This window comes from Gasterosteus aculeatus, chromosome 5 (assembly GCF_964276395.1).
Source record: "Gasterosteus aculeatus chromosome 5, fGasAcu3.hap1.1, whole genome shotgun sequence".
NCBI classification, from domain to species: domain Eukaryota; kingdom Metazoa; phylum Chordata; class Actinopteri; order Perciformes; family Gasterosteidae; genus Gasterosteus; species Gasterosteus aculeatus.
The window spans coordinates 7,076,455-7,094,557 of record NC_135692.1 but is presented as its reverse complement, the minus strand read 5'-3'; the positions used below and the strand labels follow the sequence as shown (position 1 = coordinate 7,094,557).

The 18,103-nt window shown below is 49.2% G+C and overlaps 1 protein-coding gene and 2 long non-coding RNA genes across 11 annotated transcripts in view; 2 read left to right on the top strand and 1 right to left on the bottom strand.

The window, feature by feature from the left end:
- Window positions 1-251: 251 nt before the first annotated feature.
- On the top strand, window positions 252-694 carry LOC144407968 (uncharacterized). The gene is made up of 2 exons (XR_013467701.1): window positions 252-445; window positions 542-694. It is a non-coding gene; the product is annotated as an uncharacterized LOC144407968 (long non-coding RNA).
- Window positions 695-3,253: 2,559 nt separating this feature from the next.
- On the top strand, window positions 3,254-3,769 carry LOC144407967 (uncharacterized). Its single transcript, XR_013467700.1, has 2 exons — window positions 3,254-3,520; window positions 3,617-3,769. It is a non-coding gene; the product is annotated as an uncharacterized LOC144407967 (long non-coding RNA).
- A 6,101-nt stretch (window positions 3,770-9,870) lies between these two features.
- The window catches only part of rhbdf1b (rhomboid 5 homolog 1b (Drosophila)), a 51,911-nt gene continuing 43,678 nt past the window's right edge, over window positions 9,871-18,103 (bottom strand). For 4 of the 9 annotated variants that reach the window (XM_078102852.1, XM_078102849.1, XM_078102855.1 and 1 more), the window contains 16 exons: window positions 17,075-17,288; window positions 16,287-16,493; window positions 15,503-15,625; window positions 15,098-15,240; window positions 14,758-15,012; window positions 14,565-14,676; window positions 14,362-14,436; window positions 13,906-14,067; window positions 13,541-13,641; window positions 13,340-13,403; window positions 13,100-13,194; window positions 12,668-12,743; window positions 12,234-12,334; window positions 11,733-11,886; window positions 11,412-11,635; window positions 9,871-10,888 (listed from right to left, as the gene is read on the bottom strand). In XM_078102852.1, coding sequence (XP_077958978.1) covers window positions 10,693-10,888; window positions 11,412-11,635; window positions 11,733-11,886; window positions 12,234-12,334; window positions 12,668-12,743; window positions 13,100-13,194; window positions 13,340-13,403; window positions 13,541-13,641; window positions 13,906-14,067; window positions 14,362-14,436; window positions 14,565-14,676; window positions 14,758-15,012; window positions 15,098-15,240; window positions 15,503-15,625; window positions 16,287-16,493; window positions 17,075-17,288 — 2,302 coding nt within the window. In that variant the 3' untranslated portion in view covers window positions 9,871-10,692. The remainder of the gene's footprint in view (window positions 10,889-11,411; window positions 11,636-11,732; window positions 11,887-12,233; window positions 12,335-12,667; window positions 12,744-13,099; window positions 13,195-13,339; window positions 13,404-13,540; window positions 13,642-13,905; window positions 14,068-14,361; window positions 14,437-14,564; window positions 14,677-14,757; window positions 15,013-15,097; window positions 15,241-15,502; window positions 15,626-16,286; window positions 16,494-17,074; window positions 17,289-18,103) is intronic. The other 5 variants (XM_078102850.1, XM_078102854.1, XM_078102857.1 and 2 more) reach the window with 2 other exon arrangements.

Below are 18,103 nucleotides of genomic sequence, written 5' to 3'. Positions count from 1 at the left end.
GTCTGCAGGCTACACGTAGCACCACAGGCTAACTTGTTGAGTTCTAAGATTGGTTTATGGATCATTTACAAATCAATTCCGATTTTTAAATGGCTTTCTAACACATATAACACATTTGCATATAAAGATATTCCTCCTCACAAACCACGACCTGTTCATTTGGGCTGAGAAAGTTGAGGCCGATGTGACCTCACACTGATCCTTGAGGTTTCACTTCAGCTTAACGTACCTGCTCAGTGTGCGTACTGTCAGGTCGCCACCCTCAGGAGGCGTCGGTGTGTTGGCACCAACCAGCACTCGAGGGGGCCGGACGTCAGCACGGAGGTGAGAGCAGGGCCCAGCTGCGTCTCATCCACAATCACCCACCTGTTGCTGCCTTCCAATCAGGGGAGGTATTTAGGAGCGGCCCCGAAGCCTCTTCCCCGCCGGATTGTTAGTCTTGTTTGTGAGTCAGACCGACAACTCAGGTCGAAGAACAGCAAGAAGTCAGAGGCCGCTGTTCTAAAACTAACCAGTGTCCTGTCTTCCTCTTTTCACCCAGGCACCTGAACGGGCCGCATGGCCCACGCACCTCCCCGGGAATCCCGCTCACTGTTTTTCCCCCACCTCTGGAATCCGGGACCGCCGTCACCACCCCGTCACCTCCTAGTCCGGTGCCTCCTTTTCACGAATAAAATACATGGTGACTAACAAATCTGCGTTTGGGTCTTTTCCAGTGGAGGCAATACGTGACAGAACAATCCGGCCATGTATTGACTATCGCGGTTTAAACGAGATAACCATCAAGAATAAGTATCCGTTACCACTCATGAACGAGGCCTTTGATGCACTTCAAGGGTCCACAATCTTCACTAAGTTAGACTTGCGTAATGCATACCACTTGGTGAGAATTCGTAAGGGAGACGAGTGGTTGACAGGATTTAACACACCGTTGGGGCATTTTGAATATCAAGTCATGCCGTTTGGATTGACTAATGCCCCAGCGGTATTTCAGGGGCTGGTTAACGACGTGCTCAGAGACATGTTGGGACGTTTCGTATTTGTGTATCTTGATGACATCCTCATATTTTCTAGAGACCCCACCGAACACATTCAACATGTCCGCCTGGTGCTACAACGTCTCCTGGAGAACAAATTATATGCCAAAGCGGAGAAATGTGAATTTCATGCCGACACTGTTTCATTCCTGGGCTACGTCATTTCTGAGGGACAGGTGAGGATGGATCCAGCTAAGGTGGAGGCAGTACTTGGATGGCCTAGGCCCGACACGAGAAAGCAACTTCAGAGGTTCTTAGGGTTTGCTAACTTTTACCGACGGTTTATTCGGGATTACAGTAGTGTCGCCGCTCCCCTTACTGCACTTACCTCCTGTAGCAAACCCTACGTGTGGACCCCAGAAGCAGAGGGGGCGTTTGGGGAACTCAAGAGGCGGTTCACGTCTGCTCCCATCCTTGCCCAACCTGATCCGTGCCGGCAGTTTGTTGTCGAGGTGGATGCCTCTGACGTGGGGCTGGGAGCGGTGTTATCCCAACGCACCGCGACGGACGGTAAGCTCCACCCCTGTGCTTACTTGTCGCGTCGGTTGTCCCCGGCCGAGCGCAATTACGATGTGGGCAACCGTGAGCTACTGGCCGTCAAGGTCGCCCTAGAGGAATGGCGTCATTGGTTGGAGGGTGCGGAACTACCGTTTGTGGTTTGGACAGATCACAAGAATCTCGAGTACATCCGGTCAGCGAAACGCCTCAACTCACGTCAAGCCAGGTGGGCCCTGTTTTTTGGACGTTTTTCCTTCTCCCTGACTTACAGACCTGGATCACGTAACACCAAACCAGACGCCCTATCTAGAGTGTTTTCCAGAGAGGAGGAGGGGCGAGAGCCGGACACCATCGTCCCCAAACACTGCTTGGTCGGGGCAGCCCTGTGGAGAATAGAAGACGAGGTAACCTCTGCCCTCAGAGTCAACCCGGGGCCAGGTAATGGGCCTCCGGGCCGGCTATTTGTGCCAGATAATGTGAGAACTAATGTCCTGCAGTGGGCTCATGGCTCAAGGCTGACGTGCCATCCCGGAGTGGCTCGGACCATGGCATTTCTAAGGAGACGGTTCTGGTGGCCAACCATGGCTGACGACACAAAGGGATACGTCGCAGCTTGCCAAGTGTGCGCACAAAATAAGGTATCTAATAGACCTAGCGTCGGATTTTTACGCCCCCTGCCCATACCACGACGCCCATGGTCTCATTTGGCACTGGACTTCGTGACTGGACTACCCCCGTCAGAAGGTAACACAGTTGTACTCACCGTGGTTGATCGTTTCAGCAAGTATGCCCATTTCGTTCCACTCCCCAAGCTCCCGTCAGCAAAGGAGACGGCCTCTATCCTTGTCAAGGAGGTGTTTCGCATACATGGGTTGCCTTGTGACCTGGTCTCGGACCGGGGGCCCCAATTTTCCTCGGCTGTCTGGAGAGCCTTCTGTAGGGCCATTGGGGCCACAGTCAGTCTGTGCTCGGGATACCATCCACAGACCAATGGTCAGGCAGAGAGAGCTAACCAGAAACTGGAGATATCTCTTCGATGTCTAGTGTCTGCTAATCCCGGGTCCTGGGCCTCCCAAATCTACTGGGCAGAATATGCGCACAACACCTTGCCCTCTTCCGCAACAGGTATGTCCCCTTTTCAATGTTTGTACGGCTATCAACCTCCCCTTTTCCCATCCCAGGAGAGAGACATCGCCGTGCCCTCCGTACACAGTCACATCCGTCGCTGTCACCGAACCTGGCATCGAGTCCGCGCGGCCTTGCTCCGCTCCTCTGAGCATTACCAACGGCATGCCAACCGCCACCGGACGGCCGCCCCGACCTACAAAGTAGGTGACAAGGTCTGGCTGTCCACTAAAGACCTTCCACTGAGGACGGAGTCTAGAAAACTGTCTCAGAGATTCATTGGCCCGTTCGTAATTGAAGGGGTCATCAACCCGGTTGCGGTCCGATTGAAGTTACCTAGGTCCCTTCGTGTTCACCCCACTTTCCACGTGTCCCGTCTTAAACCGGTCCTCCTCAGCCCCCTCCTGCCCCCTCCCCCGCGACCCCCCCCACCACGGATCATTGACGGTGCTCCGGCTTACACAGTGCGTAGGATTCTGGACTCCAGACGCCGGGGCCGGGGAACCCAATACCTAGTGGATTGGGAGGGTTTTGGTCCAGAGGAGCGGTGCTGGATTCCCCGCCGCCAGATCCTGGACGCCATCATGGTGAGGGACTACCATCGCCGTCGGCCAGACAGGCCTGGTGGGGTGTCTGGAGACACCCGTCGGAGAGGGGGTACTGTCAGGTCGCCACCCTCAGGAGGCGTCGGTGTGTTGGCACCAACCAGCACTCGAGGGGGCCGGACGTCAGCACGGAGGTGAGAGCAGGGCCCAGCTGCGTCTCATCCACAATCACCCACCTGTTGCTGCCTTCCAATCAGGGGAGGTATTTAGGAGCGGCCCCGAAGCCTCTTCCCCGCCGGATTGTTAGTCTTGTTTGTGAGTCAGACCGACAACTCAGGTCGAAGAACAGCAAGAAGTCAGAGGCCGCTGTTCTAAAACTAACCAGTGTCCTGTCTTCCTCTTTTCACCCAGGCACCTGAACGGGCCGCATGGCCCACGCACCTCCCCGGGAATCCCGCTCACTGTTTTTCCCCCACCTCTGGAATCCGGGACCGCCGTCACCACCCCGTCACCTCCTAGTCCGGTGCCTCCTTTTCACGAATAAAATACATGGTGACTAACAAATCTGCGTTTGGGTCTTTTCCAGTGGAGGCAATACGTGACACGTTCATTTATTATTTCCTCACCTCGTCTTTTCCTCTTTTGTTATTTATTTGTTCTTTGTTGTTGTCACGTTCTCTTCTCTGTACTTCATCGCAAATGCGCCTGGTGAACATATCACACAAGAGTTTCATAAAAGTGAATCCAGTGAGACACGAACCCGCACGAGGGGATGTGGGGGGGGCTGCGTGCACGGAGCGAGAGCGAGAAAGAGGGAATTACTAACCATTAGAGAGTTCTGAGAGGGCATCGGAGGAAAAAGATTGTTAGAGTGATCGCTAATGAGGCGTGTGCGTGTAGTTGCCCCCGCGCCCGCGCGCGCGCGTGTGTGTGTGTGTGTGTGTGTGTGTGTGTGTGTGTGTGTAATTAGTGAGCGGGAGCCTGTGAGTGGAGGATAAGAGCAGATTTTAAGGACGGCTGGAGGACACATGGCAAGAAAGAAAAGTATTGTCCTCTGGAGATGACAGGGGGAGAGGGGGGAGGCACTCAGGAAGTAAGTCAAATGACGGTACGGTAGAAGACGTCCCCTGTGCTCTCCCCCGGCTGCCGCAAATCCCCAAAGGGTTCAGTGCAAGCTGATGTTGGTGTTGCTCATGACAGACTCCATAATAGCTGCTTTGTGTCAAACTAGACCCGCATTCAAAGCAGCTTAAAGTTATAGCAGAATTATACACAACTTTGATAGTTATGTAACAACGTGAACGTGTTCAGATGGAAGAATGTCAGCATACTGAGTACATATGGTCGTCTAAATAAACTCATGGCAGCACAATAAGGAGAAATGTATTGTCACCTTGTTCCCTTTTGTTGCTTTTGTTCTAATCTCCATCATTGTGTTGTATTTTTTGTTGACAATCTGCAACCATGTTTTTTCGGCTCAACAATAACCAGAAAATGATTTTGTAACACTACAACTAAATACCTGTAATAAAAAAGTGACCTTTAAACACTTCAATGGACACTCACACACACACACACACACACGCACACTCCTACACACACGGTTTGTCAGTCCAGGTGGTGAATGGGGTCATGTGGTTGCAGGAGCCCTATAACATTACTCGCCATCAGCTCTGCCATAGGTGGGCTCATCGACCGACAGGTGCGTGCTAGGCCTGCCTCCCCCCCTCACCCTCTTCTTCACTCAAACACCCCTCCCCCTCTGGGTCGGCCTCCTTCCCCTGATGGCCTGGGTGCTGAGTCTGAGGAGCTTGTGTGTATATATTGTGTGTGTTGCGGGCACAATGAGGAGAGAAGGGTCCGTCAGTGGCCACCTGTTGGCCAGCTGTCAGGGTCCCGTTTCAGGGTCGCCTTTCCCTGCTGACAGCACAGCAGCCACATCCATCCATCCATCCATCCATCCATCCCTCCATGATCCATCCCCCTTCAGTCTTTTTTGCCTGCCACTGACATGCGAAACATGAGTTTAATCGTCTCCAAATAAACAACAACAACAACAAGCATCCGTGAAAGGACGGGATGAGGAGGACGAGGACGAGGGGGCTGGAGTATCTCAGCGTGTCTCGTTTGATGCCCATCAATGGCTCGTAGATACCATCCTCTTCATGTCACATTAACATCTCTATAGGAGCTGTGATGGAGGGTCGGGGGGGTCGAGGGGGGGATGTGGGACGGGAATTAGAAAAAACAAATGATGAATGAGCGATGGAAATTGGGCGGCATGACACGGACAGGAGGAGGACGAGACAGGAGACGGAGACGGGACAAGTGTATGTGTGTGTGTGTCGGGGGGGTGGGGGGGGCACGGTGGGGTAAGAGGTGGGAGGAGAGCGAAGAGATAATTTCCTATGAGGAGGCTGCAGATGTGGGTGGCTGTGAGCGGGGGAGGGGGGGGTCTAATGGCTTCGGGTGCTGCCTCTATTAGGCTGAGCACCCAGTCGATGACAGAATAAGAAGTCCTGAGACGATTTGTCAGGGTCTGTATGTTGGTCATTAATTTGTCACTATTAACGGCTCCGCCAGCTTTTACCGTGACCAAAAGAAAGAAGATGGCAGAACACGGAATATCGGCGCGAACACAGACATGTCGTATGTGCGATCTATGGCGTTTCGATCCGTCCTGACGCTGCTATTGATTTTTCATCTCGTGCACTGTATCAAGTGCCGATGAGAAAAAGGGTCAGTCGAAGTGATGAACCCACGGAGAGCTGTCACCCGACCACACGTCCTCTCAGCGGCACACAGCAACTTGGATGTTCTTTGTTCTCTCTCTCTCTCTCTGCTCTTGTGACTTGTGTCAGCTGAAAAACAGGGACTCCACACAATGCAGACTGTGTGCTCCACTGAGCAGCAGACGGACACAGTTAACCGCCAGCCCTCCATCCGTTCCGCACATGTCCAGGAGCGCCTCGCTGGAACACCCTCCTCTAACGTTGCCCTCGATTGGCTACAGCTTAGCTACGATGCTAACCTGCACTTTGACCTGGACGGGCCCGGGAGGAGCGACACGCTCGGTGCAAAGTCGGTCCAAACAGTAGTTTTCTACTCACTATTTTCATTGTGACAATTTTCATTCACCAGGGGCCAATCAACTAAAATTTTGCACATTGACAGTTTTAATGAAAATACATGTGGATGATGAATATCTGTTGCCAGATGTGGCTGGGAAAGAAACAGCGTTGGTAAATGAAATGTTACAGGCAGCTAACGTCATCGTGTGTCACTAACTCCACTAACTAAGCGTCAACTCAATTTATTCTAAATATTTGCGTTTTTTTTAGTTCCTATAGCGTTTTTATAGAACATTGTATATTTGGGTACCGGTGAAGATATTGATCTTTTTGCCTGCTTTTAATAACATTACAACTCAAAAACAAGCTATAAGCTTTTCCACCAACGCCAGGCGAAGCGAATCCCCTGTTTTGAACTCGCACACCATGAACGAACGCTTCAATCATTAACTTAAAGGAGGTAATGTGTCAACGTGTTTTTTGCTGCCCATAAGAAAATAATACAGGTTAGCAAAAGGGCAGTCCCCTGTTTAGTTTATGAAATTCAAACTGATAATGTAACGCTGGTATGTGAGTTCATTCGGACTCATTCGACTTGCAGATAAACAGATGAGGTGAACAGCGCTGTCACGGCACAGCAGGTTGGTACCACTTCTGCACTCACACAAATGTCGAGACCTCGTAAAAGAAAAGAAGCAAAGACGTTTCCTTTGCACCGAAATGACCTCGTGACAGATGGTTTTCCAATCAATGACACTGGACAGTACGTCCGTGTAGAGGAAAAGAGAAGGATGCCGTGTTTCTTTACCTACTGTGCTCTTACTAAACACCCTCTGTCCTAAGAAGGCATGAGGCCTTTTCAAGACATCGTTAGCACATTTTAATGCAGCGCTCCGTGCACATAGAAGACGTTCTGCTGTTGTATTATGGATGCAGATCATGTTGTCTGTGCTCCCAGAGCTCCTCTCCAACACAAGTACCGACTTAACCAGACTCAATTACAGACGCGACCTAATGAACGCCAAGGCAATGGCGTGTGCGCGCGCGAGGAGAGAAGCGCACGATGAGCAATGGTGCAGCACATGGGGAGCGCCGAAAAAGAGCTGTGCACGCTAATAAACCGCCTGCTTGATTTAATGACACCGATCCCAAAGAGCAGCCGAGCAATGTCGCAGTAATTCAAGCCTGAAGGCCCAAGCAGCAGTCACGTTGAACCCTGGTTCCAGGTCCAACCTGTGGGTTGTTGGTCTTCGGTTGCCATCTAGTGGGCACTCACAAAGCAGTGGACACACAATTATTAAGCGTCATTCAATTATAAAATGTGAGTGTACTTCACAGATTGAGCTTGAACAAAATAACTAAATAATACTCACAGGCCTGGAAAGTAGAATCTGCTGCAAACAAATGTGTTTGTATTCATCAGGCCAAAAACTAAGGTATGATTGGTCCTTTAACTATAAAGTGCATGAAGTGAATAAATTGGATTAGATATCCGTGGAGTGGAATCAATCCGTTTCCACAGCTGATGATGATGGTCCTGAACATGGGATATTTTTGTTTTTTGTTTAGGTTAAACTTCACATGACTTCTGCACTGTAGTTATTCTTTATAAGAGAACTTATTTTTTTCAAGTTGACACATGTTGCACACTCCAGTCCAGCTCAATACATCCTGGATGACCTGTTTGACTTCACAGATCTTATTGGCGACAGAACGGATGAAACAGATAATTGTTGTTTGTTTGTCTTTTAATCCCTGGCATTGGCCCACACTCCGACTTGGGCTTGGCCATACTAAGAAAATACCTCAATTTCAATGTTCTTGCAATAATGAATGGTTTGTAAAGACAAATAATAATAAAGCCAGAAGAGTCTGCATCAATGTTATTGTTATAGTTGGGTGAAAGGGACAGAGGGGAGAGATGTGTTAATGATGACTAACGTTAGAACAAGTCTTCACTTTCATTTACTCAGGTATCAATAACTGAAACACAAGAAGCAACATTTAAGCTCTCTTTAACAACAAAGATGAAGGACCACAGGACCGGATGAGAATGATGGAGGACCACAGGACCGGATGAGAAGGATGGAGGATCACAGGCCCGGATGAGAATGATGGAGGATCACAGGACCGGATGAGAATGATGGAGGATCACAGGACCGGATGAGAGGGATGGAGGATCACAGGACCGGATGAGAATGATGGAGGATCACAGGACCGGATGAGAATGATGGAGGATCACAGGACCGGATGAGAAGGATGGAGGATCACAGGACCGGATGAGAAGGATGGAGGATCACAGGACCGGATGAGAATGATGGAGGATCACAGGACCGGATGAGAATGATGGAGGATCACAGGACCGGATGAGAAGGATGGAGGATCGGAGGATCACAGGACCGGATGAGAAGGATGGAGGATCACAGGACCGGATGAGAGGGATGGAGGATCACAGGACCGGATGAGAGGAATGGAGGATCACAGGACCGGATGAGAATGATGGAGGATCGGAGGATCACAGGACCGGATGAGAATGATGGAGGATCGGAGGATCACAGGACCGGATGAGAAGGCTGGAGGATCGGAGGATCACAGGACCGGATGAGAAGGATGGAGGATCACAGGACCGGATGAGAGGGATGGAGGATCAGAGGATCACAGGACCGGATGAGAAGGATGGAGGATCACAGGACCAGTTGTAGTGTGAGGTGGACGTCTTTTCTTTCGGAGAGTGTAAGTAAGTAACATAAAGTAGTGATAATAGAGTGGTTCACATAATAAGTCACTTTATCCAGACTGTTGTTGTTTTCATACTTCTGCTTTTATTGACTCATTCAACCTTGACCACATTTCTGAGGCTTTCAGCAGTGATTGTGTTACAACCTGTAGAATGAATCAAATTCATACTTTAATTCCCTTTCCATCTTCTTGGCCTGGTACGCCGTTCAAAGAACGCGTTGAGCGGATCAAGGATTCATTTTACATTCCAGGCCTGAGGAGTGATTATTACAGGAACAGGTTTGAACCTGCTCAATAGAGAGATGTCGACATCTCCAGTCACCAGCTTTCTAAAGACAATCCAGACCCTTGATGTAAAAAGCTTCATGTAGAAACACTTTCTTTAAGGAACTAACTCTCTACATGTCTGCAGACATCTCTATAGCGATTATCTCCCAACACTGGGCAAGGCCATGTTATGAATCAGCTGCCATGATGGGGAGGAACCACCTCCTGCGTTAGTCACAGCAGCAGTGAAGCCTTCTGGCATCCAGGTGCCAACTGCGTAAGCTGCTGGCCTCCGAATGTGCCGGGCAGCAGCAGGCGGTGACACATGAAGACTCCCAGGTGCTGCAGCTGCATTCTGAGCAGATACTGACCAGATGTGTTCAGGGGTCCATTATGCATTAAGACAAAAATGGAGCCTGCGAATAAGAAGCTTTAGTAACAGAGCCCAAGCTCCGTGTGGTACTAATAAGACAAGATAAGTTTCATGCCGAGGTTGTAAGTTCAAGCTCAACCTGGAGCAGGAAAGTTTAGCTTTATTGATCAATAGTCTACGAGGAAGTCAACAGTCAAAAGGAAGGAACTGTGCACTGGTATCCTGTTGTGTTTATTGACAGGTGACTAGAACGGCACCATCTTGAATGAGGACACACGTTCCCCTCAGTGAAATGTATTCACCATCGAGCAAATTAACATACGAGTCAATTATTTACAGACAACAACCCATGTGTGATTGAAGTGTATTAAAGGCGGTGGCGGAAATGAACGTTTCCAATGTGGTAGAAAACAATTCAGCCACCAAATACTGAAGTAAAAACACATAGTAGTTTGTAATAGTTTGTCAGATTAAGTGACTGCTGACACAAACCCGATACATGGCACAAATAGACACCGTGTGTGGTTTTGTGTCAATAAGGCACATTTCACCATCTCATTTCTTGGCGAGTTTTAAACCAAGCACATCAAGTAAATGGTCTACACTGTTGAATCACTAAAAAAGTACAAAACAAAGATTCTCCACTCATCCTGACTCAAGTCGTACCGTTTTTCTGTTGGCCACTAAGCGGTGTTCTCAAGTCCATTTTCCCCAAAGTGAGGTGAATAATTGTCAGCGTGTGACTGTTCATCGATTAGTCCAGCTAGAGATCAATGACACATGAAATCATCCCTTCACCTTGATAGTTTTCTTATTGACCCCGCCTGTGGTCCTCCCCAGGCCGTCACGCTTAACCCTTGTCCATCATGGGTCAGTTGCACCTTCTCGAACACGTGCATTCACGTGTAATCCTGAAACACTGCTCATTGTTCCGGGACAAGTGTCCCAAGTTGCACAGCACACGAGCTTCATAAAACATTGAGCACTCAGAGATGTTGCTACCACATGTAGAAACGTTGCCCGCCTCGGGCTCATGTTCAGAGGAGGTGAGCATTCAGGTCGTACTTCTCGCAGAACTTGTCCGTTAACGGGATGCAGGTCAGGAACTCGCACCAGTCACACTTCACAGGGTAGACGTAGAAGAGGACTGCCAGGGTGGAGAGCAGACCAAGGAAGACCAGCAGGAAGCCGCAGATCTGGACACGCTTCCGGTACGTGTCGGTTTGCCCGAAGCTGCGGAGAAGAAACCGCCGTTAAGTCCCATAAAACACATTTGATCAGAGGAACCTTATTGTCATTGCGCAAAGTTGTTGTGTCAAAGGATTTTTCATATTGCATATTCCTTGTCAGGCACACTTTCACTTTCATCCAACAGAGAGTTGATCTTTATATCAGACTTTTCCACTGACTTGGACTGGAATAACTTTGAGAATGGTCTTAAATGGGATTAGACCGCTGATGAATCATTGTAGTTATGCACTTATTATGATAGCATAGTAATACAATGTGGAATAGTCCCATTTTTCAATTGATTCTATACTCATTACAAACCCCAGGTCGAATCATGCTGACTCTACATGGAATAAACTCCTTTGGTGAGAATATTGCCGCTATTCTCATACATGTACATTACAGATAAAGCTATGACCATGACACAGCCAAGCTAGCTGCTTCCTGCTGGTCTCAAGCTTCATTGTTAGTGCACAAATATATCACAGCCATTATTCTCCATCACTCTTTCTCTGAGATCATCTACCTGATGTACGGCAGGAAGGCGAAGGACAGGAAGAATCCCGACACGAAACCGCAGACGTGGGCAAAGTTGTCGATCCATGGAAGCAGACCGAAGGAGAAGAAGAAGGCAGAGATGGCCAGCAGCTTGGCGAAGGCTCGCCACGGTCGCTCGAGTATCTGCCAGCTCTGAAACAGCTCCACAAACAGACAGGCCAGGATGCCGAACTGGCTGCCCGCAGGACCCACCTGGTGTGGAGGAAACAGGGTCGGGGACAGAGTTTTGTCTTTTTCTTCCAACGCAACGTGGTCCAAAAGGCAGCCTCTCGCCGGCGTGACGACGTACCTCGGCTCTGTAGGGCAGGAAGATGGCTGAGGCCAAGTTGCCGGTGACGCCGCTGAGCATGTAGATGATGGAGATCCTGAGCCATCCAGCAAGCTTCTCAATGTCCCTCAACACGGACATCTGGAACAACACCGACACCAGGCAGTGCAGGATCCTACAGAAAGAGGCGAGGCCGAGTGAGACCATGTAAGTCTCACAACTGACACACTGTGTAATGACAGCCACAGAGTCACATATAATACCGCTTGTCTTTTTTTATTCGATTTCTTAAGAACTGCTGATACATAATACTTTTTGACACGTTTTTTTGATCTTGTTTATTTTTCATTAACCGTTACTCGTTTGCACTTTAACTACACTGCTGTACATCCTGGGATTTGCTGTGGGACTAGTAGAGGATTGTCTCATCTTATCTTATGAAGCAGTCGTACTTCCCTCTTGAGCATTAAATAGCGAGGCCTTGTGATATGTAATATGTGACCAAATAAAAAGCTCAGTCACCCAGCGTGAAGAAAGAGAGACAGCCAGAGCCGAGAGAACTGGTCTGGAATGTCAGGGTTGAGGAAGGGCAGCAAACCACACACGTCGTCCATGCAAGCCACCTGGAGGGGACAGTGAAAAACTGTTAGGATTGAAAGTGCTACAAGTCAGCCTGCAGATCCACCGCCGCCATGTGGAGGAACATGAGGGCTGAATGGAACCAACGCGCTTTACATTGATTGTTCCAGTGGTGCAATCGGTCAGCGCACAGTACTCATGAAGACAGTAACTGAGTAATGCTGAGGTTGTGGGTCTGAGCATCACATGGTGCATGTGTTTAAGCTGTTGATGTATGTGGTGCATTTCATGTATAATCCTTTGTAGCTGCAGTAGGGTGTGCGAATGAAAAGCAGCAGTCAGTTTGAGGAAATGAAAAGAACATTTGTTCGCCCTACCTGCGAGCAAAGGGTAGCCTCCTCGTGGAAGTAGCCATGCATGAAGTCACAATACTCTCTTGAAGTGATTTCACATCTACAGCATAAAAACATCAGCTTCATCAGTAGATCCCTCGCAGGGAAAATGACCAGATGTTAGAGTTTAAAATGAAATCTATACATTCTCGTTCTAATCTTGTGATCAAGATGTGATCCAATATCCAGTGTTTTCACCTTGGTTTCTTAACAATACTGAAATATTTTTTATATACTTTCTATTCACAGTGTGCTTATGTCATATTCTTAAAAAGTGAATGCGATAAATATTTGACATTTAAGCATAAAAAAACACTCAACTTTGGAGTTAATCCTGACACATGTGCAGCAACTTAAATACCAAATGACTGGTAATTTAGAAAATCAACGCTTGTTTTAGTTGATGCCGATCCTCACCGTCCTTTGGTTCCGATGCAGCAGGGCCGGCCTGTGATGGTGCAGTCGATGTGGGGGAGGTTGGTGTGATTGCCAGAGTTATACCGCGTACAAACCTACAGATCAGGTACAGGACACATTAAATCTACCCGTCTGGTGCATCGTGTTCATTCAGTGAGTGAAACTCACGGTAGATTTTCATTCATTGCTCTTAAGACAAGAGGCCAATAAGGAAATTAGAAACTGGGTGAATGTACTCACTGGCCACTTGGTGATGTCATCGGGCCACTCATGAGGTGAAACTGAGGCTGGCTCCAGACAAATTCTACAAAAATCAAGAGAAAAGTTGCAGAGGAATTAACAACAGAGAACCTTGAACGATTACGTCCACATCTGGAGTACAATCATGTGCGTTACTGAATGCGTTCCCCATTAAAACACAAGGATCAGAAAGGCGCTTACCTGGGGTCCTGATGGCAGACTGCACCATGTCGGCGTCGAGTGCCATTCAGAGACGGAGCACTGGGGTGCCGAGGCCACTTCACAAACACTGCCAGCGTGCTCTACGACAGAGGAGGAGCAGACAGACGGTAAAACCTCTCAACAGTGCAGGAAAATCCCAACCCCCCTATTCTGTATTCTGTTCATCTGATTGTGAATTGGTAACTACAACGAATGGCCTCACAAGGGGGCGTCTGTGTCACACTTATTCAACGTATCTCTGCACATCTTATATCGAGTGCCAAGCCTTTCAAGCCAGAGACGCTCTAGGGGGGGGGGGGTCGTCTCGAATGTGAGACGTGGGTGAAGCGGCCGTTTTCACTGACCGAACACTCCTCTTGTAACGTCTGCAGGCAGCCGGAGCGATCGTTCCTCACGCAGCAGCCCGACTCCCTCTCTCTCGCTCTCTTCTCCTGGATCAGTTTCTGGATCTCCGGGTCTTGACGCATACACGGGGAGAACTTGGCTCCCAGGTGGATCAGCGCCTCCTGCGTGGGGGTTGGGGGGGGGGGGACATTACAGCCTGGTGAGGTTGTGAATCTAGACCGGTGGTTACAACAGCCGTGTGATGGGCTCATGTAACCGTCTGTCAAACGCCCCCTGATATGTTCCAAATGTGTTGATGAGAAGGGATTTTAAACGGGTTGTTATTCAACACTAGTTCTTCTGTAAAAGCCGATGTTGTTATTTATTTATTGGCAATTTTCATGTTGCCCACCACACTTAAGAGCTGCATAAAGGCCGAGAAAAGAAATCAGAGAAAAGAAGATGAACACACTTACTGAGCTTGGACCCACCCAGAAGTTTTGCTGCTGCACAAACTTGACATTTTCATAAACTCCCTTGTTCCTCAACACCTGAAGAAGAAGGCGATATATATAAAATCCAAAAATTACTCATTCTTTCATTTAAACTGTAAATCCCAGACATGTATTCACGACAACATACCAAGCGAGTCATGATGAACCCTGTGAAATATACTCACGGAGTCGACAGTCTCATGTTGCGAGAAGCCCACAGGGGCGATGCCGTAGATAGCGACAGCCAGAATGGTGATGAGCAAATGGACACACGTGATCCAGTACGAGAAAAAAGGCCTGGGGAGGACGACACATCCATTATCCGGGACATTGGCCACCATAGGACAGTCCTCCTGCGGGCTGGCTCAGCTGTCTCACCTGTGATCGTCCATGTCCTCGATCTGTTTCTGGACAAAGCTGTCGATGCGCTTGCGGTACGTGCGGTTGGTGAGGCGGCCGACCATGCCCAGCCCGTAGGGCCTCTTCTCTCTGGCAAACAGCTTCTTGACGGGAACCCCGATCCGTTGTCCCCGCTGCTGGTGGCCGTTGGCGCTGACCACTTCCTGTTTCAGACGCAGCCTCGGTTGGATCAGAGAGACATCTTTTGCCTTTCGCCATCCTCGCTCTAAGGGCCTGGATTAACGGAGAGGAGTTAGTTACGTCTGGCTCCCCGCCAGCGTGTGAGCACATGAATCAGACCGCGGGAAAACAAACCCACAGCATGAGGTGACTCCTCTCCAGTTTGGTCCTGTCCAACGCACCGCCTGTGAGCTCGCTCTCATCCAGCTGCGTGAGGTCGGCCTCCGATGGTGTCTCGAAAACCTCGTCAACATAGCTGTACAGCTCATCGTGCAGGCCTTCCTGCGAGGATTAAAAACAATGTCATTGAGACTTCAAAGCTGTCCGATGGGTCCTGAAATGACAGGAGACAACGCATACAAAATATAATGTTCAGCACAAGAACGTGCTTAAAACCAACGTTATGTTATGAAGAAAAGCTAGAATCTACAGCATGGATGATTGTGTGTGTGCGCATTGCAAAGGATTCTTGTTTCATTTTCTATAGTTAAATCATAGGCTGGTGTTATTCTGGCTTTGGGAGAAAGTGTTTTCCACTGCCCACCCTGGTGAAGAAGGAAGTGTCCAGCTCATCGGTGGAGTCTACGGTGTCGTCTTCCAGGAAACTCGAGGGCATGAAACTCCGCCGGCGAGGACGCCCGGAGGTGCTGTCGGCTAAAGGACGACCCTGACCAACAGAATCACACACACACACACATTATTACTATTACATGTCATTTATCTGACGCTTTTATCCAAAGCAACCTATATTACATTTTTAACCCGTGGTTTTTACATTTTGCCCACGGAGCAGTTAGGGGTTGGGTGTCCTGCTCTGGGACACTTCGACATGGGACATGGAGCAGCCGGGGCTCAAACCGCCAACCTCCCGGGGCACCCACTCTACTCCGTGCGCCGCCGTCGCCCCCATCAACAGACTGACGTGCAATGAGGCCTGACACTTTATCCGGGGGATCCCTGGACTCGGCGTGGGTCCCTCTTAGAGATAGAAGCTGAGGATCGCGTCGTGGATTAGCTCTGCACTTCTGGAGTATTCTGATCCAGCCGAAAGCTGAGCGTTTGTGTTGTGTATTATCGTGGAGCATCTGCAGGACCCAGTAACTCTCAGGACCCTCACATCCATTCAGCCACATATACCATATGTGCTAGGCTGTTATTAAGATCTATCAGAGAAAAGACGGTCTGTTTGAAATGTAAGGAAACAAACAATGATGGATCACAAACGCCCGTATGCGGCGCGCTGCTGCAGGTGACAAGTACCAACTTTACAAAGCACTATTTGATGAATTAACACAAACCGCTGCACGAACAAAGAGTGAACAAACAACCTTCATCAAAGCTGCTGCAGCCTTGAGACTCATGACAGCGACAGACTCCCGCTTGCGTCGTCGTGGCAACCAGTTGAGGGCGGAGCGGGAGCTGGAAAGGGAGCAGAGGGAGGCGGTGCCGGGCGTGATGGGAGTTTGCGGGACACTGAAGCCGTCTACCTCTTCCACCAGGCGGAAGGCTCGACCCCGAGCCAGGGGGTCGACGATCTGTGCGCACGCACACGGACACACACACACACACACTCTGTGTTGGTGCACAGCTCTTTTTTCATACTAATTTGTCATGCCACAAACAATAATAAACAAAGAGCGACACATAAGTGAAAAGCAGGAATAATTGATGTTCAAGTTTATGGTAAGAGGCTTTTTATTTTAAAGGGCAAAATGGCTTAATCACCAGGTTTTAGTAAAAGGCAACAAAGGCAGATCAAGATCCTTTTAACACAAGACAGAGGTACTATTATAACAATAAGAGTGAAAAGTCTCTTGTTTTTGTCTTTAATAAGATTACAGATATCACTGTTAATTCTACCAGTGCAAGTTATTAATGCCTATTCTGGGAAATCATGTGTGAAATAGTCATTATTCTACATGAAATATTTGAAAACACCTGCATGCAACAAATGTGTCCTATGTGAAAAAGCCATCAATTGAACCCGAGGCAACATTGCAAAGCAAAGAGGTAAAGCAAGCGCCGAAGATCTAGAAAAGAAAGGGCGGCAGCAAAAGGTGTGCGACTGCCCCGTCCCTTCCCACGTGCCTCCAACGTGCCCCCGGCGCTTCCCTACCCTCTGCATGCCATGGTGGTAGGGTGGGAGGTAGAGGGGGGGAGGGGTCTCAGTGCTGGCCAGGGAGATGTTGTCCTGGCTGTGCAGCTCCCTGTCCCTCATCACCTGCGGCTTCAGGCCCCCGTACAGATGGCTGCAGTGCTGCAGGCTCTTCCTCCTCCATCGCTGGGTGCTGTCGCTGTCTTTGCTCACCCCGAACCAGTCGGCCGTACCCCTGGGGGAGAGGAGGGGGTCTGGTGAGCACGTGTGACACACACACACACACACACACTAGTCTTTGACAGATTGAGCCGTAAATCCCTCCTGGTTAGCAGAATATGATAATTGCTTGATTGATTTGTTGATTGCTGTCTTGTGTGTAACATCTGGAGTGACATCTTTAGATATCTTGGAACCTTGAACTAAATATACAGCTCAAATTTATGCTTGACGGGCTAATTTACAATCAATAGAAACAGCTGAAACGTTTCGGGGATGACGGATCTAGTACATTTTGAGCGCAGGTCAGCTTCTAAACCTTTGGTCGATTGAGATACTCAGAAGAATTGACTCCCTTCTAGCATTTCTCCATAATCTTTGTGTGCATGTCTATATTTGGTTACAATGGACGCTTCCTGTCCAGCTTAGAGAGAATGAATGAAAAATACAGTTCTGATTCTCACACGACCTCGTGCTCTCAGCTCAGTGAGCGCTGAAGAGGGCAGATGTTGCCCAACAGCCCTGCAGTTCATGAACTCACTTGGCTGTTTGTTTCCCATTTAGTTCAGAACAAATGTGCATCCATGGCCCGTTTTTTCTTCCTCTGGAAACAGTGACAAGCTGCTTTTTAACAGGGAAGGGGGGAGTGGATGGAGGGCGGCCGGGGGCGGGGGGGGCACACAGGGGAAACTGTTTGGAGAGCCAAACTCTCAGTAATAAACACTCGGGCCTCATCGTCAAGAAAGACGCCGGCTGGGGAAGCCTTATAAGGCTGCACAGCTGCGGGCGGGGGGGGGGGATTGTTGTCCTCCTTGAGTGGAACGTTTTAGA